The sequence below is a fragment of the Sturnus vulgaris genome, chromosome 8, assembly GCF_052056855.1.
Source record: "Sturnus vulgaris isolate bStuVul1 chromosome 8, bStuVul1.hap1, whole genome shotgun sequence".
NCBI classification, from domain to species: domain Eukaryota; kingdom Metazoa; phylum Chordata; class Aves; order Passeriformes; family Sturnidae; genus Sturnus; species Sturnus vulgaris.
Window position 1 is genome coordinate 26,067,071 of NC_142250.1, and position 27,387 is coordinate 26,094,457.

At 42.5% G+C, this 27,387-nt stretch overlaps 1 protein-coding gene across 2 annotated transcripts; it reads left to right on the forward strand.

Moving 5' to 3' along the window:
* The first annotated feature begins 32 nt into the window (after positions 1-32).
* PDCD11 (programmed cell death 11) lies at positions 33-23,598 on the forward strand. 2 transcript variants are annotated; one of them, XM_014883807.2, is made up of 36 exons: positions 33-160; positions 1,059-1,172; positions 1,747-1,890; positions 2,072-2,239; positions 2,849-3,010; positions 3,581-3,704; positions 4,015-4,196; positions 4,725-4,832; positions 5,269-5,475; positions 5,798-5,922; positions 6,531-6,591; positions 7,245-7,391; positions 7,513-7,764; positions 8,601-8,744; positions 8,973-9,173; positions 9,726-9,896; positions 10,288-10,504; positions 11,289-11,429; positions 12,366-12,481; positions 12,652-13,172; positions 13,628-13,690; positions 14,146-14,248; positions 14,719-14,808; positions 15,136-15,238; positions 15,754-15,931; positions 16,586-16,642; positions 17,414-17,536; positions 17,815-17,937; positions 18,111-18,312; positions 18,724-18,846; positions 19,192-19,332; positions 20,406-20,656; positions 21,280-21,448; positions 21,726-21,879; positions 22,355-22,520; positions 23,190-23,598. In XM_014883807.2, the coding sequence occupies exons 2-36, from the start codon at positions 1,071-1,073 to the stop codon at positions 23,359-23,361; spliced, it is 5,511 nt and encodes a 1,836-aa protein (XP_014739293.2). In that variant the 5' UTR covers positions 33-160; positions 1,059-1,070; the 3' UTR covers positions 23,362-23,598. The 2 variants fall into 2 exon arrangements, with proteins under 2 accessions (XP_014739293.2, XP_014739294.2); XM_014883808.2 differs by having other exon boundaries at positions 1,064-1,172.
* The last annotated feature ends 3,789 nt before the right edge of the window (positions 23,599-27,387 follow it).

Consider the following 27,387-nt stretch of genomic DNA (forward strand, 5'->3'; position numbering starts at 1 on the left):
GGCCGCCCTTTGCCCTCCGCCCCGCGCGCCGCTTCCGCCCGGCGCCGCGTGCGCCTCCCGCTGCCGGAACCATCCCGGTCCCCATCCCAGTCCCCATCCCGGTCCCCATCCCGGGAACGCTCCCGATCCTGCACTTCCCGCTGGCAGCGGCCCCAGGCAGGTAAGACGCCAGTCCTGCCCGCTCCAGCAGGGCCGGTTCGGTTGACGGCCGTGGAAGGTGTCTGTGTTCTCTAGCGAGCTCTGAGGTGAAGCGTACCTTGACGAGCTTTCGCTTTATCATGTGCTTCCCATTTAAAGAAGATTTGTATGTCTGATAGGTTGCCTCAAGTTTGACAACATAGGGTTCAGCGCTATTTTTTGTAGAAGTACTGTTGGCTGATAATAAGCAATGGTATAAGTAATGGTGTAAGCGCAATAGTAATATAGTACCAACAACTACTTTTATTTATTATTATTTATTAGTAATAGTAACAAGTGAATTGTGGCCTAATAAGCAAGGTGTTGTTTATTGATTGAAATAGTAAGGTTAAACACCTATTTTATATACATATACTTATGGTTTAGACAAAGAGGTAGCAAGTTATATTAATCATAAATAATTAATTCATAAGTAGCATTCAAGAAGTAAAAATACAGGCCAAACTTATGTAGTGTTTTGCTCACAGCTTTCTCCTTGATAACTGAAGCTGGTAAATTCAGCCACTGAATATAATAAAGACTGGTTTAGGAAACAATAAAGTTAAAGCAATTTTATGAATATATATGTGGTGTATCTCAGTGCCTTAAAAAATACTGTAATACTGTAATACTTCAGTGGAACTGTGCAGTCGTAAAAAGTGTTATGGATGTGCATATTTAGATGGACCATTACAACGCTTCATTGTAGTCAAATCTTAAATCCATTAGGATGTGAGTTTCTGTTTTATCACTGACTAATTAGAGCAGCCATCCAAAGTCTTTCTTATTTTGTGGATAGTTCACTCTTATGTCACCTCAGTATTTGTGAGGAACAAGCACCATAACTGTATGTTTAATTTCTGTTTTGTCATTTGTCCCAGAGCAGTGCAAGCATGGCATCCATGGAAGAAAACTTTCCTCGAGGGGGCATCCAGAAGAAACCTGCAGAGGGAAAAACACCCAAGCCAAAGTTAGAACGGGACAATTTGTTTGATGTACGTTAATTGCATGTTCTGATTAACTTCTCAGAGCTCTTCCACTGTCAGAATTTGAGGGCAACCCTCTCTACCTGTTACTTCTACATTAAACTACAGAAAGTAGTTTATTGGATGTAGTAGTGGATGACATCTGCTGACATCCACCATCCTCCTGATCTCTGAAAGATCCATGATATCTATTACATCTTTAATATGATGACTGAGAAAGTTCAATCCAAATTATTGATCAGGTTGTAGCTTTTAAACTTTCCATAACCATCTTATCCCAAGATGCTGCATGGTGAGCCTGGTGTTACTGGATACAGGCTAAGTTGGTCTTTCTGTGAGTAGAGTGTGGTGCAGATCTCTTCCACCATTCTTTTCCATTCCCAAGGTTCAGCTTTATAAATGATCAGCCCAAAGGAGATACTTGGAACACTTATGTGTAGACAAAGAACAGTTAGCAAGATGGTTCTCTTTTTTTTGTCCAAATCAGCATTTTATTCATGGCAGCAGAGTTCTGCCATAGTGCAAAGTTTGTTTCTTTATCCACTTTTATTTTTTAACCTTCTGTGCTTGTGATCTGCTTTAGGTTCAACATGAAGAAAAATCCCAGAAAAGAAAAAGGAGCCAGAAGGATCAAGGAAAGCAGCAGGAAAGCAAGAAAAAGTTCAAGGCAGACAAACCAGCTGCTGCTAAAGACAATGTTATGAATATTGGACCACTCACAATTGAGGTTAGTGCATAAATGTTTGATTTTGTGTGCCTCTCTTTCTGGGGATACATAAAAATGCATGTTTTTCCTCCCTAAACCTGCCAAATATATCTGTGATCCAGTACAAAACTTAACTGCTTATCCCCTGTTATCACTGACTTGCCAAGATATCCATAGAAAGCTGTTTTTCCTGCTTTCCTAGGTGCTCAGTGAGGGAATGCTGCTCCTTGGCTGTATAAAAGAAGTCAGTGACTACGAGCTCACCATCAGTTTGCCCAACGGCCTCTCTGGATTTGTGCCGGTCACGCAGATCAGCGATGCCTATGGCAAACTGCTGACCAAGCAGGTGGCCCAAGGAGAACTCCTGGAGGTGAGGCCTGGGACTGGGGCTGTGATTTGTGCTTGCAGCTAGAGAGTGTTGTTAGTACCTCAGAACCAGCCCTGAGGTCTTGCTTAGGAGCTGGACATTGCCTAACCTTGGTTTGGAACTGAGTTTTCCAAGCAAGCTTTGCAATTTCCTGGTAACAGCTGACTGCTAGAAAAAAACCAAAATGAAATAATCAGTTACCCTGCCTCTCTGGTGGCTGTGGTGCCTAAGTTTTCCCAAGATGTTGCAGAATGTGGGATTAGCACTACCCCTTTGCTGGTGGTGTTTTACCGTGCTGAAGGGAGAGGCTAGGTTAGGGTCACTGTTGGCTCTGTAGATGTTTCCTTAGCTGCAGTGTCCTGACTCCAGCCCACAACGTGTTTTGAAGCAAAGCCTCTCAGTTTTGCTGACATGACATAGTGTCATCCCTGCCTCTCTATTGAGATACTGGTGTTTGTGGCATTTCCTGCCTGTTACTGTAGTGTTGACAGAGAAACAGGACTTTCCTATGGGATTTTCTTTTCAAAATATGCTGCAGTAACAAATTCTAGCCTTATATTACTTAATATTGTAAAAACTGTATGTTTCTCTGTTGATCATGTTGCTGGGCAGGAGTTGAATTCCCTCCCAGACATGTTTTCTCCAGGGACACTGGTCAGGTGCATCGTGACCAGCATTGAGAAAAGTGATGATGGACGTCGCAGTGTCAAGTTATCGATTGACCCCAAGAAGGTCAACAAAGGCCTGAACTCTACAGCACTAGCAGCAGGCATGGTAAGTTTTCTGGGTCTGTTACAGCCTGTCTGAGCTCTTGCATTTTAGTTTGTCCTTACGTGGGATCAGAACAGTATGTGGAGCTGCTCCCACCATGGAAGAGACCTGTGATCTTGTCTCCAGATTGTAATTTATGAAATTAATTCACTTTATTGTGTTTCAATATGGACAACTTATTTAATTATTTCTTTCTGAGTAGATTTCTTAGTTAATTTTTACAGAGAGAGTAATATATAACATGGCTTGCAGAGGTGCTTGGTTGATTATGTTTTGTCTTTTCAGCTGTATGATTGTTTACACCTGCTATTTTTGAGCATCACAATTCTTTTCCTGCTGGTTTTGAGTTCCTTATGTTCATAACTGGATAAAGGTAGAGTTAAGACCTCACTGCTAGGTGAGCTGTGTAATGAGAAAGAATGTAGTGTTCTTGCTACTGCTCTGAAAAGCTCAGTTCTCTGTCCATACAAAACAAGGAAGTACTTAGGTGGGGAATCTCTTATCATACATTAGTTCTTTGAAGACCTAGGTGTTTCATTATATTACTGAGTTGCAATGCTTTCCTCCTAACAGCTGCTCTCTGGCTCTGTGATGAGTGTGGAAGACCATGGCTACCTCATAGATATTGGTGTCACTGGAACTCATGCTTTCCTGCCTCATCAGAAAGCCAAAACTTACATCAAAGCACTCAAGAAAGGTAAGAAGTATTGCAGGAGGATCTGAGGGGTTAAAATGGATTAAAGTTTATTATATCTGTGGTGTTAGTACACCTTGGTGGGGTTGGGTCAAGGGTGGAGTCTTTGCAGGTAACTGCAAACAGCAGTTTTGTGGCTGGTCTGCAACAAGCCTTTGTGTTTCAGCCTGTGATCTGACAGACTGTGTTCCAAGCCCTACTGGCAGTAAACTTCACTTAGATCTAGAGGGGACTCTGTAAAAGCTTTGGAAAAAGTGGGAGGAAATACTAAATGTTCCTGGTAGAAGTTTTATGCTATGACTTGTCTTTGTAGGGCCTGATTTGAAAATAGGCCAGAACCTCAACTGCCTCGTTGTGGAAGTGAAGAATGAGGGCAGGGTGGTCTGTTTGTCCATTGATCGATCTGAGGTGGCTGCATCCATTGCCACAGAGCGACAGAACTGGACACTCTCTAATTTATTGCCAGGGCTCGTGGTGAAAGCTCGAGTGCAGAAGGTAAGCTCTGGTTTGGGTTTCTTTTGTTGGGTTGGTTTCTTTTGAACGTTGTTGAAGGCAGGAGGCAGGTGAAGCAGAGATGAGAGTTTATGCCCTGGAAAATTTCTGGTTGGTCTCAATTACTTAGCAGTAGCAAACATAATCTGCTAGACACTCTCTTCCACTGCATTTACCTGAGGTCTGATCTCAGTTCTGGTTGTGATGCCCTGAGTATAAATGCTTCAGACTGAAGCTGGTGATGGAGTTTGTTGCAGAACATGATTAATTTTGTGCTTTCTGGCCTTGACTGCTAAAGTATTCAACAGGATAGCAGTAATCTTCAGAGTACACACAGCATTATCAAAAAACTAAAGGATTGTTTTTTCAGCTGAATGTGCAAATCAGAACTGTTAGCAGTTTTTCTGTCTTTTGTGATGTACTTGTTGATTAACGGTGACAGTGCCGTTTTTAGAAATGTGTGAATTGCTCTGTTCTGCATGAAAACAAAGTGCAGAAATTTTTTTGACACCTTTTCGTTCCCCTTCCTAGGTGGTCCCACTTGGGATGAAACTGACATTTCTGTCTTACTTCACTGGCATTGTGGATTTCATGCACATGGACCCAGAAAAATCCATGAGCTATTCTCCAGATCAAGTGGTAAGGAGGGTGGAGGATGCCTAGAGTTATGTTGCTTACAACCTCTCTTATCTTCTCCAACATTTCTGTGGAATTATCTCTGAAATCTTAAGGCTGATAGCTTATCTTTTACTTGAATTACTATTGTGGCTGCTTTAAAGCGAGAAAAGCCATTCCTGGAAGACTAATTTGGGAAGCCTGGAGATTTGCAAGAGATAGAAACGTGACTTGTGTGGTCATGTTCCCTGCTCTGCATTGATACCAGCCTAGTCTGTAAACAACAGACAAAAGCAAAAATCTCTCCTTGGTGAAGCTGTTAGAAGTGAGTGATGTCTTAGTAGCAATACTAGAAAATGTTTGTACATGGACAGAGAGTTCAGGTACCAAGCAGAATGTCTACGAGCATGAGTGAGATGCCTTTGTCCTCTTTTGTTTAACGAGCACACTGTGTTCCCAGGTGAAGGCCTGTGTGCTGTCTGTCCACCCCACGTCGAGGGCGGTGCGGCTCACGCTGCTCCCGCCCTTCCTGCACGCCGGGGGAGCCCCACGCCAGCTCCCCGGGCAGCGCATGGGGGCAGTGCTGGAGGAGGCCACGGTGAAAGCCTTCTACAAACAGTTTGGGGCTGTCTTTGAACTTGATGATGGCACTCTTGCATTTGCACGGGTAAGTGCCAGGCTGGCTGGGGAAGTCCTCCATATCTATCTTAGCCTGCTGGGAAAGGGGGCTAGGAGAGGGTTTTATTTTTTTGCCTTTGTCCTCTTTGTGAGACAATACTATAAAATTAAGACAGCATGCGAGGTGTTTGTCAAATGATACGTCCCCTTGTTTGAATTGAAATGTTGGAGGGTTGTTGTGGAAGAGCTGGTGAAACCTGCACAAAGAGAATATTAGAGGAACAGATTTGTCAGATGCTACCCCTTCAACTGAAGGTGCATATCAGTGCTTCCACTTTCCAAACGCTCACTGGTAACTCCTTTTTTTCTAGTTGAGTCATCTTTCAAAAACCAGAAAATCCTTTAAAATTGGGGCATTTAAGGAAGGTTGCAAACATAAATGTCGGATCATTGACTACAGCCTGATGGATGAGATGTGTATTGTCTCTCTGAAGCAGTGAGTATGATAGACTCTTCCAGAAAACTGATTGAAAAATTAGAAAGGTGTTTGAGAGTGGAAAATATTTTATTGCTTTGCTGGACTGGAACTTGCCATTTGGTGTTTTTGACTTGTATCTATGTTGTGGCACATCAGGTTGTATGGGCATCCTGCAGGTACTCCCCATCCTCTGTGGAATTGGGACACCATCAATATTGTTGGTGAGCTGAGGCACAAGGAGGCTAAATTAGTTCTGCCATGATTGTGTCAGAAGACCATGGCTCGCAGGAAATTGAGCCTTGATCTTGCAGCTCATTTGTATTATAAAGTCCCTCTTATATTTTGTGACTTTATGCAAAGCAGATAATGGGTTCTCTTTTCATGAGGCCGTAACTGTGTGACTATCACCTGGAATAGAGCCTGGTGAAACTCCCTGAACTTTAAGTCCTAAGAGCTGTTTTGGGAGATTGGTCAGTTGGAGTAAAACACAGTTCTGGAATTGTAGAACACTGGGGAGTGTGTGGAATAATGGATATTTGGGACAAGTCAGAGATGAGACTGTCTTGTCTTATCCTGGATTTCCTTCAAGAGGACTGACTGGTCTTCTCTTTGTGTCTCTTCTCTAGTCAGGTCATTGAAGCACGGTTTCTGCAATACCAGGATATCCACACAGGTGATGTGGTGCAGGTGAGCTTCTGAAGGACTCGAGCATGTTATACTTAAAACAGTGATTTTACCAATATGTACTCCTTTTGCTTAATATGTGTGTCCAACTTCTGATCCAGACTAGTGAGATGAAAATGAGAAAAACCTTGTCTTTCAGGACTTGATTCATGGAATGCAATACTCTTCCCATTTTGTTCGATTTTATTCATTATATGGCTAAGGCAATCAGATTTTATCGATGGTCAGTCATTTTTTGTGGCCATGAATACATTTTTAGAAAGACTTGAGTGAAAGAAACTAAAACTTGCCTTCATGTATGAACAATCACAATGAGCTGATGGGCAGAAAATTATTCATTATGATTGTTATGTCTGAGTCATGGCTGTATTAGATATGTCTCTGGAAACAATTCTAGTTTGCTGGCATCAATAGGGATTTTGAAGAAGTAATCTATGCTTAAAGAAAAGAGGTCGTACAACAACCTTATGAAGTATGTCAATGTTAACGGGTCAGATTAGTTGGGCGAAGTGTAATTTGGTCTAAGATTACTTTTTTTTTTTGAGTGTGGTTAGATTTGGTGATTGTAGGTGTTGCAGTGTCTTGGCTGTTTCCTACCTGACCAGTCTGCTTTTCACGCTGAGCTTACCCATTCTTTCCCCTGTTTTGGGTTGTAGGGCAAAGTGCTCTCTCTAAAACCCGTTGGGATGCAGGTGAAAGTGGCTGATGGGATTAGAGGACTTGTGCCATCCCTCCATCTCTCTGATGTGATCCTGAAGCAGCCTGAGAAGAAGTACAACATAGGAGATGAAGTCAAGTGTCGGGTGAGAGCTGCCAAACAGGGTCTTCAGCTGCTTTGTACTCTTCTCTTCTGAGTATTTAGCAGCTGGATTGATCAGACAAGGGCAGACATGCTTTTTTAACCTCTGTACTCCGTTCTTGTAGGTGCTAGAGTGCAATCCTGAAGGAAAGAAGCTGATCCTTACTCTGAAGAAAAGTCTTGTCCAATCAAAGCTTCCAGTCATCTCAAATTATGAAGATGCAAAACCAGGCCTGATCACACATGGTTTTGTAGTGTGTGCAAGGGAGTTTGGCTGCATTGTGAAGTTCTACAATGATGTCAAAGGTCTGGTACCCAAGAATGAGCTGGGCTCAGAACCCATATCTTGTCCAGATAAAGTCTTCTATGAAGGCCAGGTAATCAATGTATCTCTGCCATGTTTTTGAATGTGAAAGGGAAATTTGGAGTTGAGTTGGTTGGTTTCAATTTGGGTTTTCCTGAGGAACCAGCTCCACCAGGAGATATTTATGTCTTTTCACTTTATTACTTAGCTGTGCTCATTTAAACAGGGTAGGCTGTAAAAAGGGCAGCTCTTTGGGTATGTCTGACTTCCCTTTGTTTGTAGGCTCTCTCTGTTCTGCAGGAGAACACAGTCACATCGTAGGTGACTTAGATCTCAGTAGAAGTATGGAGTTCAAGGCTGCTGTTTCTCCTAAGAAGTTAAAACTCTTACCTACAGAATCATAAGGATGATGTTTTCTGCCTCTGTGTTATTGTGGTTATCCTGTTGATTTCAAATTACAGGGCACTTTAGGAACTGCTGTGCTATTCACAGTTCTGGTTTTTGCTGTGGGTGAAGTTACATAGATCTCAACCATCTTCATTATTTTTTCTGGTGCTTTTCTTTGTCTTTTATCCTGTTATTTGTTGGCTGGCTTAGGAGAAAGGTAATGTTCTAGTCAGAATTTCTGACTGGAGATCTGGATTTTATTCTCAACTCTGCTACAGACTTGCTACATATTTTCACAAGCTCATTTAATGGTTATGTACTTCTATTTTCCATCGATATGATCAGAAGGCCATTTGTCTGTGGTTGAACCTGTTAAGTTCTAGCCATTGGCCTGCTGTCCTCAGGTATGGGAGAAAAGTGCACTGTGTATGTATGTCCCTGTCTTGTTTTGTAGGTAGTAGCAAACTGAGGAGAAGGGTCAGCTGAACTTAACTTTGTTTTATACTTTTTTTTTTTCTACAGGTTCTTAAAGTAATGGTCTTAAAATGTGAGCCTCAGCAGGAAAGACTCTTGTTGTCCTTCAGATTACCAAGCAAGCCTGGCCCTGAGGACAAATGGAAATGTACTCCAAAGGAGAAACAGGAAGTAAAATACCAAATAGGAGAGGTATTGAATTCAATGGCTGATTCCTTTTCAGCCTTTTCCTACTAATTTTCCATATGATTTGGTATCACTTTGAACAACTTTGCTTCGACAAATCTGACAGTGATCAAGATACTGTGTAGCTGGGAGGCAACATCAGATCCCCTGCAGCACATCACATCCCCTGTGCATCAAAAGAGACGATTCAAAAACACTTGGAATTTTATATTGCTGTACTTGTTCTCTTTTCAGATAGTTGATGTGAAAATCTCCCAGAAGAAAGATAATGGGTTAGAAGTTTCCATCTTAGAAGATGAAGACAATGTGGTAGCCTGGATCCCTACATTGCACCTCTCTGACTTTGTTGCTACCTCCAAGCTCCTGTGGCAGGGTCTTCAAGAGGGAGATGTCCTGCCCAGAGTTATGTATCTAAGTAACAAGGGAGAGCACATTGTATCCTTTGCCACCTCAACCAGGCAAACAAGGTGTGGGGAAGGGGGTATCTCTCAGGATTCCAAAGTATCTGCAACAAAGATAAGGTTACTGTAGTTGGTGTGAAGTGGAAGTGCCTGTCATGCTAATGATACTTCCAAGAGGCATTATAACTTGTGCTAGAAGTGAGGCTCAGCTGGGGCTAGAATCTCTTCAGAACTAGGTTGTGAGCTGGCTTGTTTTCTCAACCAGTTTCTGGGCTGTTAAACCTATCACAACCTTAAGAAAAATTTTGCTGTTTTTATATCAAAATTCTGAACTGAGTTGTTAGGAAGTTGTTGTTTTCCTACTGTGAAGCATGTATCTTTAATGCCGGGCAGTTTAAGAGACATGAGTTGCTAAATTTTTATGTGGGAAGATCAAGACAGGAATTGGAATTACAGCATTTAGAGCTCCTGTGCTCTCTAACTTGCAGCAAGTGCTTTAGCCCAAGGGTTAGCAGCACTGAGAGATTTGTTTGGCATCGTGCTGCTTTCATTCATCTTTTCCCATTTTTCTTAACTGGTTGTTCAGATCTTGAGTAGAAAGTCTGCAGTGATTTCTGCTGTACAGGAGGAGCAAGTTGTGAGAAGTTTCTCTGAAATCCAGCCTGGCATGCTGTTGACTGGTTATGTGAGGAATGTGATGCCCTTTGGAGTGTTTGTGGAGTTCCCTTTTGGTGTGACAGGACTGGCACCTAAAGTGGTAAGCAATGCCTCCACTTCAGTAAGCAGCATGTATGTGATCAAGCTGCTTGAAACATAGTTTTAGCAAAGGTATAATCACAGGAGGGAGCAGCTGGGCTCCAGGCCCTGCATTTGCACAGCTTCCTGCTGCAGGGTAAAAGGGTTTAGATTTGCCTTTTAAATCACTTCTAAAATAAAATGGAGCACTTCATTCAAGTGAGCTTAAGCTTCAACAAGGATTTCATTTGACCTCAATAATTCATTTTAATTGATGGGTTTTTCTTAGAGTTTGTTAATTTCTGTTATGCATTTACATGAAGTTGTAATTCAAACCCTTCTGAACAGCTCTGTGGGTGGTAGATCAGTACCAGCTGTGCTCAGTAACCTTGCCCTCTGTTTCCTTTGCACAGAGCATGAGTGACAAGTTTGTGACAGATACCAAGGACCACTTTGTGGTGGGACAGACTGTGATTGCAAAGGTGATGAGCATTGATGAGGAGAAGCAGCGTGTGCTTCTCAATCTGAAGGTGTCTGAGTGCAGCTCAGGAGATTCTGCTGCAGAGAGCTTTGCCCTCCTGAATCAATATTTCAAGGAGCTGAAAGAAATCAGGGACCTGTTGAAAAGAGGTAAAAGATTGTAAATGTTCTGTTAAAGGGTGCCAGGTAGAAAAAAAAAGTGCTCTAGAGGAACAAGAAAAGAAAAACATTTAAGTGAAAGAAAGTTTAGTTCAAGCAGACTTCACTTCCCAAAGCAGCTTATTATAAAAAGGATGTGTGTGCAGTGTCTTTCATTGACAAGAGGCTTTTTGCAAGTACAGCTGGAACAAGCCAAAGAAACTGCTCTTTTCATTGAAGTCTGCTAAGCCTCTTGCATTGATTTTAGGTCAAGTGCTTGTGGTAACACAGACACAGTACTCACATGAGGACGAGTTTGTTCAAATAGATTTACCTACATGCATTTACAGGTCCTTCAGCAGAGGTTCTCTCACATGCTGTTTTTCTAGTGTTTTTATCAAATTCTGACTTTGTCTTTTTAGATTCTTCCTATATCTGGTACTTTTTCATGTTTGTTTCCTGTAATTGTGAAGTGACAGGTCTGTTTGTTCTTCTAGTGTTAATCTATTTTACTTTCACTTTTTTCCATATGCAATGTTGGGTGCCAGTGTTTCTATAAGATTGGAAAATATTCTCTCTAAAATTAGGTCCTTAGTGTCACAGAAGGGTTTCTACTTTGATTAACTCTTAGAATTTACTTTGTATTTCTACAAATTCAGGAGCCTAGGCTTTGTTTTCCCTTATGAGGGCAGATGAATGCTTCATGTACCACTGAGTAAATGCGAAAGTTGGTCTTTGTTTTGCAAAGAAACAACATAAGTAAAACTGATTTCCCACTTTTTTTCCCTTTATTTAGGAAAGCCTAGCATTTGTGAGTTGGTGCCTGGGAAGAGGCTGCATCTGGTCGTGCAGGATGTGAGGGAGGATGGCTCAGCACTGTTCAGTGGCAGTTCTGCCACAGGTTGGACTGTAACTGCCACCCGCCACCATTTGGGAGGTGAGGGCCTTTCCTTTGCTTGTGCTGGTTTTCAGTCTTGTACTTTGAAACCTCTCCCAAAATGGATTCTGCTGATGAGGAACTATTAGGGAGAAGTCTGATCAGAGTAGGGATGGCCTTGAAAAGTAGTTAAGTTTCCCAATGTCTTGCTGGCCCATTTGTGTGATTCAGAAAATATGATGTAAACCTCTCTGTGCCTTGTTAAGTTTGTCTCATATTTTAGGCATCTAATTTGTTCTCAAAGATCCTTAGTAGAACCATATTGTATATAGACAAGTATGAATACAAGCTCCAGCTTTCTTTTTTTTTTCTTCTTCCTTTAGAAAGAGCATACTCCAAGGAATATCCATCTGAAATTTGTCCATTTTTCTTGAAAAATCAATGACTTTAAATCAAAAACATAATTAAAAAATTGAAGAAAGGTGTCATATTATGCAAAACCAAACATATACTTGCTGAAATAATGAATAAACCAAGCAGGATAAACCTCTAATTTCAGCAGAAGTATAACCCCAACACTTCTGTGTCAGAAGAGTTTTTTTTTTCCTTTAGCAACAGATACACTGATGATAGTTTTGTGCAAATGTTAGGAAGATCTTTTTCAAAACCTATATTATCTTGACCTTGTCTTTAGTCAGCCTTGTCTTCATTATTTAAGAGTTGTGTCTTCATAAAATCAAGTTAGTTTTTCCAAGAAAGATCAAACTTTTTCCAAATACGAAGCTTTTTTTTTTATTCTCATTTCCAGTAATGTTTGAAGAATCTGTTCTTAAATAAACTTGTTATATGTTTGGTGCTAATTTGGTTCAGGTACAATAGTAATTAAGCAGTCTTTGGTCTTCAGGAATTAAACCTTTCGTGTTTGTCATGTACCACTGTCACAACTCAGAATTCTTCATTGTCATCAGGACATAATCTCCTTATTCTTACCTGTAGACAAAAAAATTGCTCCTGGTGAGAAAAGGAAGGCATTGGTTCTTCATGTGGATGCCCTCACAGCTGAGGTGTATGTTTCTCTTCGGGAAGAACTGCTAAAGCAAAGACCCAAGCGAGTGAGTATGCATTCAGTTTTTGGGTCTGTGTGTTTCTGCTTGTCCTGCAGAACTGTAGGTGATGAATAAATTTCAAGGGAGGCTGTTTCCTCTTAGAACTGTGGGAGGTAGAGTGGAGGGAATCGAGATCTCAGCAGGAGAAGTCACTCTGTCTGTCCATTTCTGTCTAGCGGCTCCGAGAGAACTCCCAGCACTCTGCGGTGGTGCAGCACATCACAGAGCACTTTGCCATCGTGTCTCTGCTGGAAACAGCCCAGCTGGCAGCTGTCCCCATCGCCTGCCACTTCAACGACACCTTCCGCTTCGACTCGGAAAAACTGAGGGTGGGACAGACAATCTCTGTGACCTTAAAAGCAGCGAAGGAGAACCACCACGGAGTCTTGTTAGCAGTACAAGGCCCAGCCAAGAAGAATGTTTTTGTAAGGGTGAGGAACGAGTCGGAGACAGCACTGGAGGAGATGCTTCCTGCTGTGAAACACTCACTCTCCCCGGGGGACACTGTTACTGGTACCATTAAATCTGTCAAACCAACCCACGTCACTGTTGCTATTGATGACAAGCTGACAGGTTCAATCCATGCATCCCGGATTCTGGATGAAGTGCCCATAGGCTCTTTTCCAACTTCTACTCTGAAAACTGGACAGAAAGTGACTGCTCGAGTCATTGGAGGCAGAGATGTGAATACTCACAGGTGGGAAAACTTATACATGATATTGCTTCTGGAGGGATGCAAAGGATGAAACAGTTTGTGTGTCAATTCAGGACATCTAGGCCCTCTGTCAACAGATGCTGTTACAGCTGCCTTTGCTGGAGTAGTTGAGACCTGTGGAAATCAGCTATTATATATATAAACAGCTTTCTGCCTGTGTCACTGTATTGATTTTGAGTATAGATTGCAAGAAAAAAAGATGTCTAAACTCATCCAGTGGAAGCCCTAAATTCAGGTCCCGGGGACTAAGTTTGCTGGGGTATTTTGGTTCCCTAAATTGCTACTGAAATAGTAATAGGAAGAGCTGGAACTGGAAGGCTCTGGTAGTTTTAGAGGGCTTGCTCCTGGGTTTTTTTTGCCAGTGCAGAGGCATTACATGTGGATGACTGGGGCCTGGGGAGATCATGAGAAACTTGGATCCTTTTCCTCTTCTTTAGGTGCCTGCCAATCACCCATCCACACTTCACACAGTCCATTCCAGAGCTCAGCATTCGACCAAGGTAAGTGTTGGCCTCTGTGCTGTCTCCACATGCTTTACAGATCATGTATCCTTGGATGTCCCATTGCTTGTACCTCTCATTCATGGAGGAGCTGGCCATGAGCAAGGGCCTCCACATGTATGCAGTCAGGCAAGACCTCTTACTCTCTCTTTCACACTAACTTGCGTCCTGTAGCTGTGTTAAATATCAGTGCTCTCCTAGCATATGATTTCCTTTGAATGTCCTTTTGGCTTCAGGTTCTGCCAGTCTGGACTCTGTCATGTCTATTCCTGTCAAAAAGATTTCCTCTTATGATCAGGGAAGAATTAATTCCTGGCAGAAAAAATGCAGCTGGGGAGGGGTGAAAGACACAGTGTACTAGCTCCACTAGTACCATATTCCCCTTGGTTTCTAACTTCCATCTTTATCATTAGGACCTAAACTGTTTTACTAATGTCCTCTTCTTTTGCAAACAGTGAAAAAGAAGGGGAATTCACAGCAATGCTGAACCTTAACGAAGAAAATTCCCTCAAGGAACTCTACAATGTTGGGCAGACAGTCACCTGTTTTGTAAAGAAGGTGAGGTCAGAGTCTTCTTAGGAAGTGTGCTGAGGGAGGCAGCAAGTGGGTACTGAAGACTATGGTCTTCATTAACTGTCAGAGTAAATGGAGAGTTAATGGCCCATGGCAACTGCAGTGTCTTACGGGGAAAGCAGAGGAAGGAAACGAAAATTTTTTGATGGAGTAAGGCTGTCTTGTTCTCTTTGACATGCCTGTTTGTTGCCAGCAGGCTCTAGTAAAATGGCCTTGAGTATGCCACCAGCACAAAGTACACTCGCTGCTGATCCCCTGTGTCCACTTGCCTGTGAATCACAGCAGTGTTATGCTTGTAAGAACAGAATCTAACCACCATTTTTACTTGGTGCAGAGGCCAAGGCTGGGTTAGTTCTTTTTAGCCTGAAAAAATTATTGTGAAATTTCTGTCAGGGAAGATTTTTTTTTCCCCAAGGTGTCATGCTGTCTTCTCTGGTTATTTGGTGTCTTTTTAGTATAACATGCTCAAAAATTGGCTGGAGGTAGAAGTTGCCCCCAACATTCGAGGAAGAGTTCCTCACCTGCTGCTGTCTCTGAACACCAAGGTAAGAGGCTGTTACTGTGAGCCACACAGACTTTTTTTTTTCAATATGCTTGGCCACAAGTAATGACTGCAGATACTTCTGCATTTGTGTGAAACCATAACCCAGTGCTCGGCCCTTTAGGCATTGCTGCCCCTTGCTAACTAGCAAGTACTCTGCCTTGAGCTCATTTGGCTTAGGATAGCAGAGCATTTGAGGCAGTGCTGAGCTATCAGTCAACTGCACATCAAAGATATTTATAGAAAGTGTAAAGGTTCATAGGGGAAACACTAGTCAGAGTTGTGCAAAGCTCCTTTTCTGGAAGTAAGTGTAAACGTGTTTCTATTTCAGGTCTTGAAACATCCAGAAAAGACCTTTAAAAATGGCCAGGCAATATCAGCTACAGTGACTGGAACAGATGCCAGCGAAACAAACCTCTGCTTGTCACTCACAGGTATTGTGGAGCCCAAACAGCTGGACCCCATCACATGTGATGCATTATTCAGAGTTGGGCCTGCATTGACCCCTCAGGTGAAGATGTTACACTCCAGAATCAAGCTGTACCTCCCTGTAGAACAGAACTAACTCCTGGGACCCTGACCTAGATGTAGCAGCATCTAGGACAAGTGAGGTCAGACCTCTAGAATAAAGAATCACTTTCCTAGTGTGCAAACCAAAGCCCTTCTCTGAGCCTTTCTGAACATATTCCCTTCTAATCTCAGACATGAGGTGGTACATTTATTAACATTTGTCAGTTGCTCTGGATCTGGAATTGTGCAACTAAGGGACCTTGTCTGGGCTACCAAGGGAAACATGGCTGTGAACAGAGATTGCATAGACTGCACCTTACCAAAAGCTTGTGGGTTTGACATGTGACTAGGCAACTAAAATCAGCTACACTTACTAACCTCTGTTGCTTCATATTTTCAAGCCCCTTATGAAGCCCTTTTCCTCCTTCACCTTTTCCAGGAATTCAGTCACTGGAGCAGGGTACCATCTCTGTAGGCATGGTAATAAAGGTGACTCCACACACTGGTTTGACCATTGCACTGCCGGGTGGGAAGACTGGCAAAGTCAGCATCTTTCACCTGAATGATACTTACACAGAGGATCCTCTGGGGAACTTCAAAGTTGGCAAGATTGTCAGGTCAGTAATTGTCTTCCTTGTTCCTTCAAGCTACAAGGCTTAGAAATACCCTCCTTGGTGACAGGCTTTTCACTGCCTTGAGGTAGTGCCAGACTTTAAGGTCAGTTTGTAGCTAAGAAGTGATGCTGACTTCCTTTATATATGTTTGGGTGAAAGTCATGTATTTTCCATTTATGAAGGAGCCGCTTTTCAGCTGCCTTCATGGACTGTCCTTTTGAGAGTAACTGCTCTGTTAGCTAAGGTGCTGATGGGGCTAAGGGTAGCCAGATATCCCAGCTCTGCAGTGGTTCTGTGGGCTGTTTGGCAATTGAATTGTTTTTACATTTGTAATGCACAAGCAATTGCATTTCCCTGCTTCACATACTTGTTGGGAATGTTGGAGAGGGCAACAGGCCAGGTGATTTCAGGTATAACAATATTTAACTTTTTTGTACTGGCAGTAGAGACTGAGTAAATCAAGTAGATATGTTTCAAAAGTCATTTATCTAGTTTTGTGAACTATTGTGTCATGCTGGTTTTTATTAGACAAAAAGTGCTCCAAGGAACAGAGTGATTTGTTTCTTTTTCTGCTAGTGCAAATATTTATTTTCTACCTGTGGCTTTTTTTAGTGTGTAAAAAAGCTTTCTGTTTTCTCCCCATCCCCTGTGATGCAGGTGTTACATCCTCTCCAATGAGAATGGTAAAATCCAGTTATCTCTCCGGCAATCCCGGTATGTGTCATCCCTCTAGCCTGTTGATCTCCTGCTAGTGAAAAAAAATGATCATGAAATGCAGTTGTTGTTTGTTTGGGAAGATCAGTGAGAAGTGTTAAAAGAACAAGGAATGCATTTTTATAAGGAGTGAGACTTCAGAAAGATTTTTTCCTGTGTGTCAGCAAAACTGAAGGGTCTGACACTTAACATAAAGCTGCTCAGATAGGTTCAGATTTAATTTCTGTTTGTCATAGTTTCTAGGCCTGCCTTATCTTTTTTTGTTTCCTTATTTGGGAAGAAAGTTTTACCACTGAATTTGCAATACAAACATGTTATGTTTCAATGTTCAGCTGCATTTTAACAGTTTTGATTAAATAATAGACTTAGACCTAAATATCTCTTAAAACTGAGCCTCTTGCTTTGTCTTCCTTATGCAACAGAAGTGTGGAATTAAGTATCTTAAAAATAAGTGGGGAAAACACCAAGCAAATGCTGTGCAAAATTTCAGACAGTATTTTACTCTCCTCATTTTCTTAGTGTCAGAGAAAGCCAGGCTGATGTGTTTGGCTTTGTTTGCAGCAGCATGTGTATTCCCTAATACTATGTAGAGCTCTGCAGAGATGCAGGTAGTCCATTAGTGCATTTCAATAAACTGAAGGGTGTCTCTGATCCAGTATGTTTTCCAGAGAGTACTAGCTGTTGTTAATACTGATCTATTTTCTGCTATCCAGAGCAGAATGTGACTTATTCACATGAGTACTTTAACTTCTAACCTCTCTTTTCTTTTAGGCTAAATCCAAAGATAAAGAGTAAAGTGGAGGATATTGAAATAACAAGTATTAAGGATGTTAAAAAAGGCCAGCTAGTGAGAGGCTATGTCAAATCAATCACTCCATCAGGTGTATTCTTTGGGTGAGTAGCCTGAGAAAAGTATTCTGTCAAGTTATGTGTCCTGGAGAACTTATTTTGAGTCTATGATGGTGGAATCTTGTTTCGGGATGGTCTCTGGCATAATGTGGGGTCGCAAAATGAATTTACTCTTGGGAATCAAGATGTCATGGATACTGTCTTGAGCATGTGAAATTAAAGTAGGGAAAGTTAGTGAGACACTTTATAGAACTAGTGGTACCACAAACGCAATTTTTCTTTCCTCGTGCTGTAGAATACTTACTTGTGGTTTTCTTTCTCAGATTGTCCACTTCTCTCCTGGGCCGAATCCTGTTCCAGAATGTTTCCCCATACTTTGTACAGAAACATTCCTTATATGAAAAGTACCTGCCTGAAGGAAAACTGCTCACTGCCAAAGTACTTGGGTAGGTCTAATGTTCTTTAAAATGGACTATGAATTAGAAGAGAGGATGGAAAAAAGGGAGGATAAAAGACAGGAAGATTTGAAAGAGGTTCAGATCCTTGCAGCCTTTGTAAATTCTCTGTTTTTTTTTTTTTCTTATTCTTCTGTCCTATTACTCCTGGTGATACACCACAGGGTAAATAGAAAAGAAAAACATATTGAGCTCTCTCTCCTGCCCAAGGACACTGGGATGCCAAGTGTCTTGCCTGAATCCCTAGGCCTACCACAATATGGAGCAGAAGAAGAGAAAAGAGAGGTAGATAATGAGGAGAAAAGAGAAAAAAGAGAAGAGCCTAAGCTGAAGACAAAGAGAAGAGGAAACGATGAAAGTCTTCAGGTATGGGTATGATTGCTAGAGGACGTGCTGAAGGACTTTGTTGGTTCAAATACTGAAGTGACTGGGAAGATCCCAGTCTCATCCCAGAAGGATGAATTTGATAAATTATACAGATTAGGGAAAAAAAGATTAAATTACGTTGGAGATGACAAAGATCAAAAACCGTTCCTTTTGGGTGGGAGCTAACTGAGATGACAGCCCAGTTGTGTTTCCTGTCCCTTTGGTCTTTGTTCCCTATGTAGGTGATTGTGGGTTTATTCTCCACTGTCTCTCTTAGTGGAGAGAGCACTGGGAGATGCTATGCCAGGGCACTGTCCTCTCTCTGCTGCCAGATTCTTTACTTTGGGATCAGAATTGCCTTTAAGGTCATCAAAGTTGTTGCCCTCCACCACTCATTTCCACTTGTTGCAGGAGGCAAAGCCAAAGAAGAGGAAGATCTGCCCAGCAGATGAAAATGACAGTGGAATTGAGGTGTATTACCGTGAGGAGGAAGAGGATGACCAGGAGGAAGAGGCAGCTAAAAAGAAATCTAAGGTGAGGAGATTGGAGGAGTACCTGGGCCTGAAATAGCTTTCTAGCCCTATTGATATGTGTCAGTTTGACATTAAGATAGTAAGTATTACTTCTGCAGATAAGAGTGACACAGGCTGGTGTTTGTGTCATCTGAAAATGGCTTGAGGTGGATGGAATTTAAATTACCACCCAAAATTACCACCAAAGCTGGTCACAGAATTAATGTTTTTGCTGATGGGCTGTTTGCAAGTACAAGAAGTCAATAGTACTAAATGGAGAGATGCCACAAGCAAAGAGCTGTTGTCTGATCCCAGTTTGAAAACTTAAAATTAAAACCCAGGGCAATTTCTGTCTTCCTCTGAACAGGTAAAGAAGCCTGGTGAAGCTCCCAGGCTGCAAGTTTCCATGGGCTTCACCTGGGATGAAGACAATGCAATGGATATACCTGTGCTGGATCAGAAGGAAGAGAGCTCAGAGAGTGAGGAGGAGGAGGATATGCAGTCCAAGGTACTGTGTAATTGTGTTGTCTGCACAGGAGACACCACACAGTGGCTGTAATATGATGCTTTGGTATTTGCATGTCTGTCTGCCCTGTAGCAAAGCCTTTTAACCCGAGGGAACATCTTTGACAGCTGACATAGAACTTGTTCAGCTATTTTGAACACTGACTTTAGTAGCAGAAACCTCTGCAGCAGAGGAGAAAAAGCCCAATTTTAGCATGACTGCATGAAAAAACAGGTTTTCTCATGTTGACATGTTAAAAAATCAGTATTTAGAGTCAAACAAATGTTTTCATGAACACAAATCTTTTTTATTTAATGTCAGCTCTGTTTTTTACTTTCCTGAGTGTTGTAAATTTACAGAAAAACCTGGAAATAAAAGTCTTCCAAGTTACAATCCTCTTATTTAGCAAAACACCAAAAAGCATAAAAAAAAATCCTCTTTCATGCTATAGCCTTTAGAAGGGTTTTCCAATGGGAGCAATTTAGCAAAATCAGAAACAATCTCATGAACTCCTTTCATGTTTGCTCTTCAGGATTTCCCTTGTCTCTCAAAACTCACTTCTGTAAAGGCAATGCATGGCTGATGCTTTATTGCCCAAGGTAACAAGGCAGAGAACTATGACACTGTGGGTTCCAAATTTAGACCTGAGTCACCCTAGTGATCCAGCAACACGCCCCAGTTGTACATGAGCAGAAATTGTGTTGGATGTTCACAGAGTAAAGGAGGGTGGTGGCGAGTACTGGCCTGGAGGGTAAAGATGGAAGAATGAGAGGGAAGGGCAAAGTGTGGATCCTGCAGCTGGGGTGCCAGACTAGCAAAATATTTGGTCCCTCAATGTGTTTAATTAAAAAAAAAAAGATTTCATGTACTGCTGCTCTTCTTTGAGGTGTGAACTGTGTAAGAAGGGGTGGGGGATGTGTATAATTTTTAACTTCTTTTAAAGAGTTGGCCTCATCTCTTCCTGTGGAAACTGCTTAGCCTTGGACATACTGAGGTCTGGCTTTGCTTTAGCTGGACCTGCCTATTCCCCCATGAAGTGCCTGCCCTTCCTCAGTCCTCCTGTTTTGCTCTTTCAGCTAAAGAAACGAACAAAGAAGGAGAAGGAGCTGGAGAAGCAGAAGGAGGAGAAGGAGCTTTGCAAAGTAGAGGCAGCTCTGATGGACCCAAGTCGGCAGCCCCAGTCAGCAGATGACTTTGACCGCCTGGTGCTGGGCAGTCCCAACAGCTCCATCCTCTGGCTGCAGTACATGGCTTTCCACCTCCAGGCTACAGAGATTGAGAAGGCCAGAGCTGTGGCAGAGAGAGCACTTAAAACAATCAGTTTCAGGTAATAATGGAGCTCTGGTTTTTTTGCCTCAAAGAATAAATCATGACAGGGTAGCTGTGGTGGAAGAACACTGGTAGTATCAGTGTGAGTCTGTGTGTGTGGGGAGACAGAGTCTGTTTCAGTGAGCTCAAAAGGATTAAACGGTAGCAACTGTCAGCTGGCCCTTAGAAGGTCTGGCCTGAGTCACCACCACTGGCCCACAGCTGACCTGCTGCAGGTCATGAGCTTAGGAGCTCTTGAAGGTGTCACTGAGTGCACTGAGCAGTCAGAAGCATTTGGAAGAGCTGTCAGTGATGTCCTTGAATCAAAACATGGAACAAATGGTGAAACTCCTGTTGCTTTTGCCGTAGGGCTGTACCTTAAATCATCTCTACTGCATGGTTAAGTACATTGTGCTTTCTTGACTCTATCTTCTGCTTTTTAATTACAAACAGCAATGATAAAAAACTGTAGTGTGAATCAACTGCTGTGCTCCATTTCAAAACTGATGTTTCAGGGAGCAATATGTCCTTTTTCTTGTCCTGGAGACCTGCTTCAAGTCAGTGAGCCTGTGTAGGGTAGTTTGCAAAAACCTGGTGAAGACTGGCAAAAGGCTGAATATTCTTGTTCACATCTGTTTTCAGGGAAGAACAGGAGAAGCTGAATGTCTGGGTAGCTCTGCTGAACTTGGAAAACATGTATGGTACTGAGGAGACACTGATGAAGGTTTTTGAGAGAGCAGTTCAATACAATGAACCTCTGAAAGTCTTCCAGCATCTGTGTGACATCTATGCCAGTTCTGAGAAGTACAAGGTAAGACAGTGCAAGCAGATCCCTGGCATGTATCCCATTCAGGCATGCCAGTAAACTGCAGATGCCAGCTGAGTAAGCTTCCAGCTGTCAGATGTCAGATGTTGGGCCTGTCCTATTCTTAACTGGAATTAATGGTTATGACTGACAGTGGGCAAGGATGCAATGATGCTTGCTTTTATGTCATAAGTGTTCAGAGATACTCAGCCTAAGAATAAGAGTCTTAAAGTTTCAAGGCTTTGTTATGAATGTGTGATCTAACCCAACTCTGTCCTTCCAGCAAGCAGAAGAATTGTACCAAACAATGCTGAAGCGTTTTCGTCAGGAGAAGTCCGTGTGGCTGAAATATGCCTCTTTCCTCCTGAAGCAAGGCCAGGCTGAAGCTACACACAGGCTTCTGGAGCGTGCTCTCAAGGCTCTGCCCACCAAAGAACGTAAGCTCTCTCTGCCCCAGCCTTTTCGTGGACCTTAATGTAGACAGGGATGGGCTGCTCTCTGATACCTCTGCCTGTGACAGCATTTGTAATAAGTGAAAAGTGCAGCCAGCTGGCTCTCAGGGGAGGGGAACTTTCAAGCTGGATGTCACTGCTAAATGCACCTCTCCTAAAGGCACCAAATAGAATGCTGTGATGCACAAAAGCAAAACACTCAAAGCAAAGGCAGCTTTTAGTTTTACAGCCTTCTAGAAAAGTTCACTTGCCCAGGTTTCTGGGGCTGCCCATGGGTTCTGCATGGTACGTTATGAATATAAAAATAAACCTCTCTCTTCCACAGAGAGTTGAAATGGGAAGTGAACTGTAGAGATGGTGCTGTCTCTGTGCCTGCCTCCGTTCTGTATAATTCTCACTTGTATTTGATCATGTGGAAGAGAGTTCCTGTGATACCCTAACATGTCATTACTTTTTCCAGATGTGGATGTCATTTCAAGGTTTGCACAGCTGGAGTTCCATTCTGGGGACACAGAACATGCCAAGGCCCTCTTTGAGAGCACCCTCAGCAGCTATCCCAAGCGGACAGATGTTTGGTCCATCTACATGGACATCATGATCAAGCATGGCAGCCAGAAGGAAGTACGGTGAGTTGTGGTGCAGCAGGCTGGGAAGGGGCAGAGCACACCTGAAAAGGGCAGAGGTACCCGGCAGTGTGAGACTGTGTAGGGCTTCCCACAGCACAGCAAAAGGGATTTTTTCTTTTTTCCACAAAATTGGGGTGTGGAGGTGCTTATCTGTGATGAGACTGAGGAGACTCCAAAGAGTTCCATAGGGCAGATGGGGACTGATTTGTAAGTTGTGGCCTGCATGACAGAAACTGGAGGCATTGCACTGAGATTCAGCTGTTCCTCTGCAGGGATTGCCTTTTATCTGAAGGTTGAGATCAATCTTGAATAATCAATCTTTGTATCTTGTAATGCCAAAATGGAAAAACATATTTTTCCTTTTTTTTTAACTGAGAGGTGACAAAATGAAGTAATTTTCCACATCCACTTAATGAATGCAAGGTCCAATGCAGTGTCTGGATCTTTGTGTAAGTTGACCAGCAGCCTTAGCATTCTACAAGCCAGTAGAAGGCTTCTGCTTAGAGATTTTGGTCAATTGTCAGGAATCTCTTCAAGCACCAGCATTTCACAGCAATTTCCCCTGAATGTTTCCCCGGACTTTCTGCTCTTTGTTAAAAGACAGGGTACAAGGCTTGTATTGAGTGCTGTCACAAACACAGTGATTTGAATCACTTTGGTTTCTTGCAGAGACATCTTTGAGAGGGTTATACACCTGAGCCTGGCACCAAAGAAGATGAAATTCTTCTTCAAACGCTACCTCGATTATGAGAAGAAATTTGGGACAGCAGAAAGTGTCCTGGCTGTTAAAAGAGCAGCACTTGAGTATGTGGAGACCAAGAGTTCCCTTGCTGACACCTAAGTGTGGTACAAGTGAAAGCAGAGAGACTTGGCTTTTCACGTGTGGAGTTCTGCTGTGACTGTCCATGGACAGTGAGTTTCTGGAGAATATTGGTCTGTGACCAAACCAGCTTGGAAAGAACAAACAATCAAGTGAAAAGATTTGATAAATGTTTGCAGCTTTGTCCAGATGTTACAAATAATCCTGGTCTGTTGATGACATGTTTTTAAATATAGACTGTTTTATAATTGAAAGAAACATCAGCCATACCTGTTTTACTTTCCTGGGTAAATGGTGCAGTTACGGCACGCTGCTTTTAAGTACAGCAAGATCTTATAAATTGATTTTTCTCACTGTTAAGATGTAAGAGAAGATTCCTGTCTTTTGGATGAATTAACACTTCAAAAGATTTATCTCAGGTGCCTTTGTGCTCTAGAAATTGGCAGAGCAACACTGGATTGTGGCATAGTTGAAGATGGAAGGAATCTCTTGATGATAACCTTCAAGCTCCTGCTCAAACAGGGGTCAGCAAGACTAGGTTGCTCAGGTGCACTCCCAGTTTGGTTTTGATTTTCCCAAGAATGGAGACTTCACAACCTCTCTGGGCAGCTATCTGTTGTAACAAGTTGCTAGGGATTAATGACAGAAAAAACAATGATTTTCAGTAGTCATTGTCTCTTAAGAGAAATCACTGAAGTAAAAGACAAAAAGTGTTTTTTCTGTGCTGAAAAAGTTATCCTGATATAACCTTCTACTTGGAAAAAGCCAGGTATTTTGGGTACTTAAGAAAACTGTCACTGATGTCAGTGCCTTATGGTCCATATTCTTACAATTCTGTATTCCTCTAGCTTTCCACTGAGATGTGGATATGATAAGCCACATGTTTTACAGAGGAAGAACTCGAGACAAGGGGAAAACAGGGTATGCGAACAAATGTGATTATCCAGTGTAGACCCCAGCAAGGAGATGCCCAGCTTTGAAATACCAAACTTGAAGAGTCTTACTCAATATAGGTACTGTAAGCTCAAAATCAGAGCTCTGCAGGAACCAGTTCTTCTGCCTTTGTGAATGCCCAGTGTTGGCAAGGCTGGATGATTCAGCATTTTTTCATTCCCAAGTCCTTTGGGATCCAGAAACAAGTCATTTCACTTCTTGCCCCCAGGGAGATCAGGGTGCTGTACTCAGATTTTGCTTAATGGTCTTGTAGTGGAGGAAGCTGATTGCAACATCCAGTAAAAACTGCTGCTTTTTTTAAAGAACACAGCTTCGATGATGGTGGCTCTTTCTCTTAGTTTAATTAGTTGCATAATAGAACACGTAAATAAGCGTTGCAATAGAAACCAAGATCCATCAGAGATATTGTTTCTTCTTCTCTACTGGGGCTATTATAGTCTCTGTAGTAGGTAGGAAAAGTGAAAGACCTGTGTGTAATTCTCTGTACTGGAGGAGCCTGGTTTGAGCCCATCTTGCTGCTGGGAGCTGTGACCTGTGGGTTGCTCTGTGATGGGATTGTTGTTGGTCTTTGGAGGAAGAGCAGGGGGTGTGGGCTTGCAGCTTGTGTGATCCAGCATGCCGGGAAGATAGGCGGCTCAATTTAGCTCTTGGCATTTCAGTGAGAAATCTAACCTGGTTGCTTGTACTTGTATGTAAAACCATGTGGGTTAGTGTTCCTCACCTCAGCATTGTCACTGGGGGACACTGGGTGACAGCAGGGATATTCCCGAGGCTGTCTCAGTGGGGACCACGCTTAGGGTGACAGAGGAGAGGAGAAAAACCAAATCTCTGCAATTGCAAACAAATTTTGGAGTGTAGTGTCTTCTCCACTCCTCACTGACAGCTGTCCACTCAAACATGCCTCTCCAACAAGAGGGAGGGAAAACAGACAAGCTGGACAAGCCCCTAGCCCATCCCAGCACATGGAAAGAGAGTGGATTTAAGGCAGGAGAGAAGGTAGGTAAACAGAACAAAAGATGATTTGTGCTCATGGTTTATTCTTAGGATAAAAATCCATTCTCATCATTATGTGTCTTGCCCCTTTCCTTCAAAGGAGGGAAGGGGAAGAGAAGGAACCAGAGTGGAGGTGGTTCAAACGAATAATTAGGACTATCAAGGACGAAGTCCAGGGAAATAAAGGAAGTAAGAGGAACTCTGTTTTGTTTCAGCAAGGTACCTTGTGTCTGCTGGCTGTGTGGGGGAGGCGTGCACATCTGCATGTTTGCACTCGAGGGCCAGTGAGAAATGCAAATGAACTCCCTTTCATCTCAAGTTAATGCAATTTCATTTAACTTCCATCTGATTATTTCTGTGGATTAGTTGATGGTGAGGCTGAGAGCCAAGCCTTCCCACAAATGCAAAGCAAATCTGTAGAGAGGCTGAACAGGGATCCTGGGATGCCTCGCCCATTCAGCAGTGTTCCAGCCTCTGTGTGAGGGAATAGCCTGCAGCTCTTTCTTGCAAGACACCATGCTTGTCAAAAGATTTTAAAATAATTTTCTCTCCTTTGCTGCAATTGTGTATTCTGATTTACAAGATTTGTGCTACTCACTGCAAAAATAACTAAAAAGCCATGTTAGTAACTTGTAATATGGGGTAATGCTTTAAAACATTCTAGGATCATTTGGATAGGGGAGGATCTGAATCTTTAATAGAAAAAATAAGTTTCCAGTCCTTGACTTCAAAGGGAATTTAAATTATGCCTTTTATGCCCCCCTGAAAAAAACTCAGAAGGCAATGAAAAATAACTCTCATTTAATAATGTATTTCAAATCTTGTGTGTAAGCCCCTCTGAGTTCTGTGGGTTTGAGCTGTTTTTTGAACAATTTAAGGCTTTTTGGTAAATGACACAGTGTAAGAGAAAGTTGTATCTATATCCAAAACAGTTCAAGTAGGAAGAACAAACTTCTCTGTCGTGCCAGCTCTTTATACAGTGTTGTGTACACAGGATTGACCCCTGGGAGAAAAGGGACTGTGCAATGCCAGAGGAGCAGCCTTGAAGCCATAGTCACACAGTGTCATGATGAGGGTAGTAATTTTACACCTTTCTGGTTTTGCTTTCCCAGAGTATGGCCAAGTCCATAAAAGAGACCTTCTGCTCCAGGGGCCAATTAAGGCAATGGAAGGTTTTAGAAAATTCAGTGGTAGATGGGTAGGGAGAGGGCTGCTCCCCCAACCTGTTCCTGCTGTCCCCTTGTTGCTCCAAGGCTGCAGTCCCAGTGCAGCAGATGGGTGAATGTAATGTGCTCTTTGGGCTGGCAGCTTTCTCATCCCCTTCCCCTCTGAGAAAGATGCTCCATTAATACAACTAACTACAGTTACACAGTATATACACTGTATGTATGTTTATATATACATATATGTAAAGCTAATTCTGGTTGAGGTCTTCCTGCAGCTTGTAACCTAAACAAAAGACTCTCATCTGATGGTTGGATGAGAAATACAATGAGATGCAGACAGTGCTGTGGGTACTGATTCCTCTCAATCTCCACCCTGCTACCTTGCCCCAAAGCTGTTCTGCTGATGGTGCCTCCTTTGGGTGTGTAGACTCATGGTGGCGACCATTTGGGTTCATTAGAAATTTCCAGGCACTTTAATAAGAACACAAGGAGTTTGGTCTCTTACCCAAATTTCAACTTGGTAATTACAGAGTGCCTTTCTGAATACCAGGCATATTGGTGATTCCTCCTTCTTTGGTCTCTGTTATTTGGTGTGTGGCTATGTCACTGACCCATTCCTTCCCAGATGCTATTGCATCCTCCTTGCCTCAGGAATTGTCTTTGCTTGCAAAGCAGAATGTAACCAAAAGTATGTATTCTATCACCATCTGTTGAAGCTAGGTGGGGCAGTGATCTTTATCTCCAGGGGAGATATCTTCTGTTAATGGACCATCTGTTAAAACCAGGTAGAGTAGCGTTCTTTAGCTCTTCCACAGCCCATCCTTCCTCCAGGGAGGTATATTCTGTTAATGGGCCACTGAGTCCCACTGCATGACTGATAAAATTACATCATCCCACTGGGAGATGCTTCACCTGGGGGAGGAGCCAAGCATTT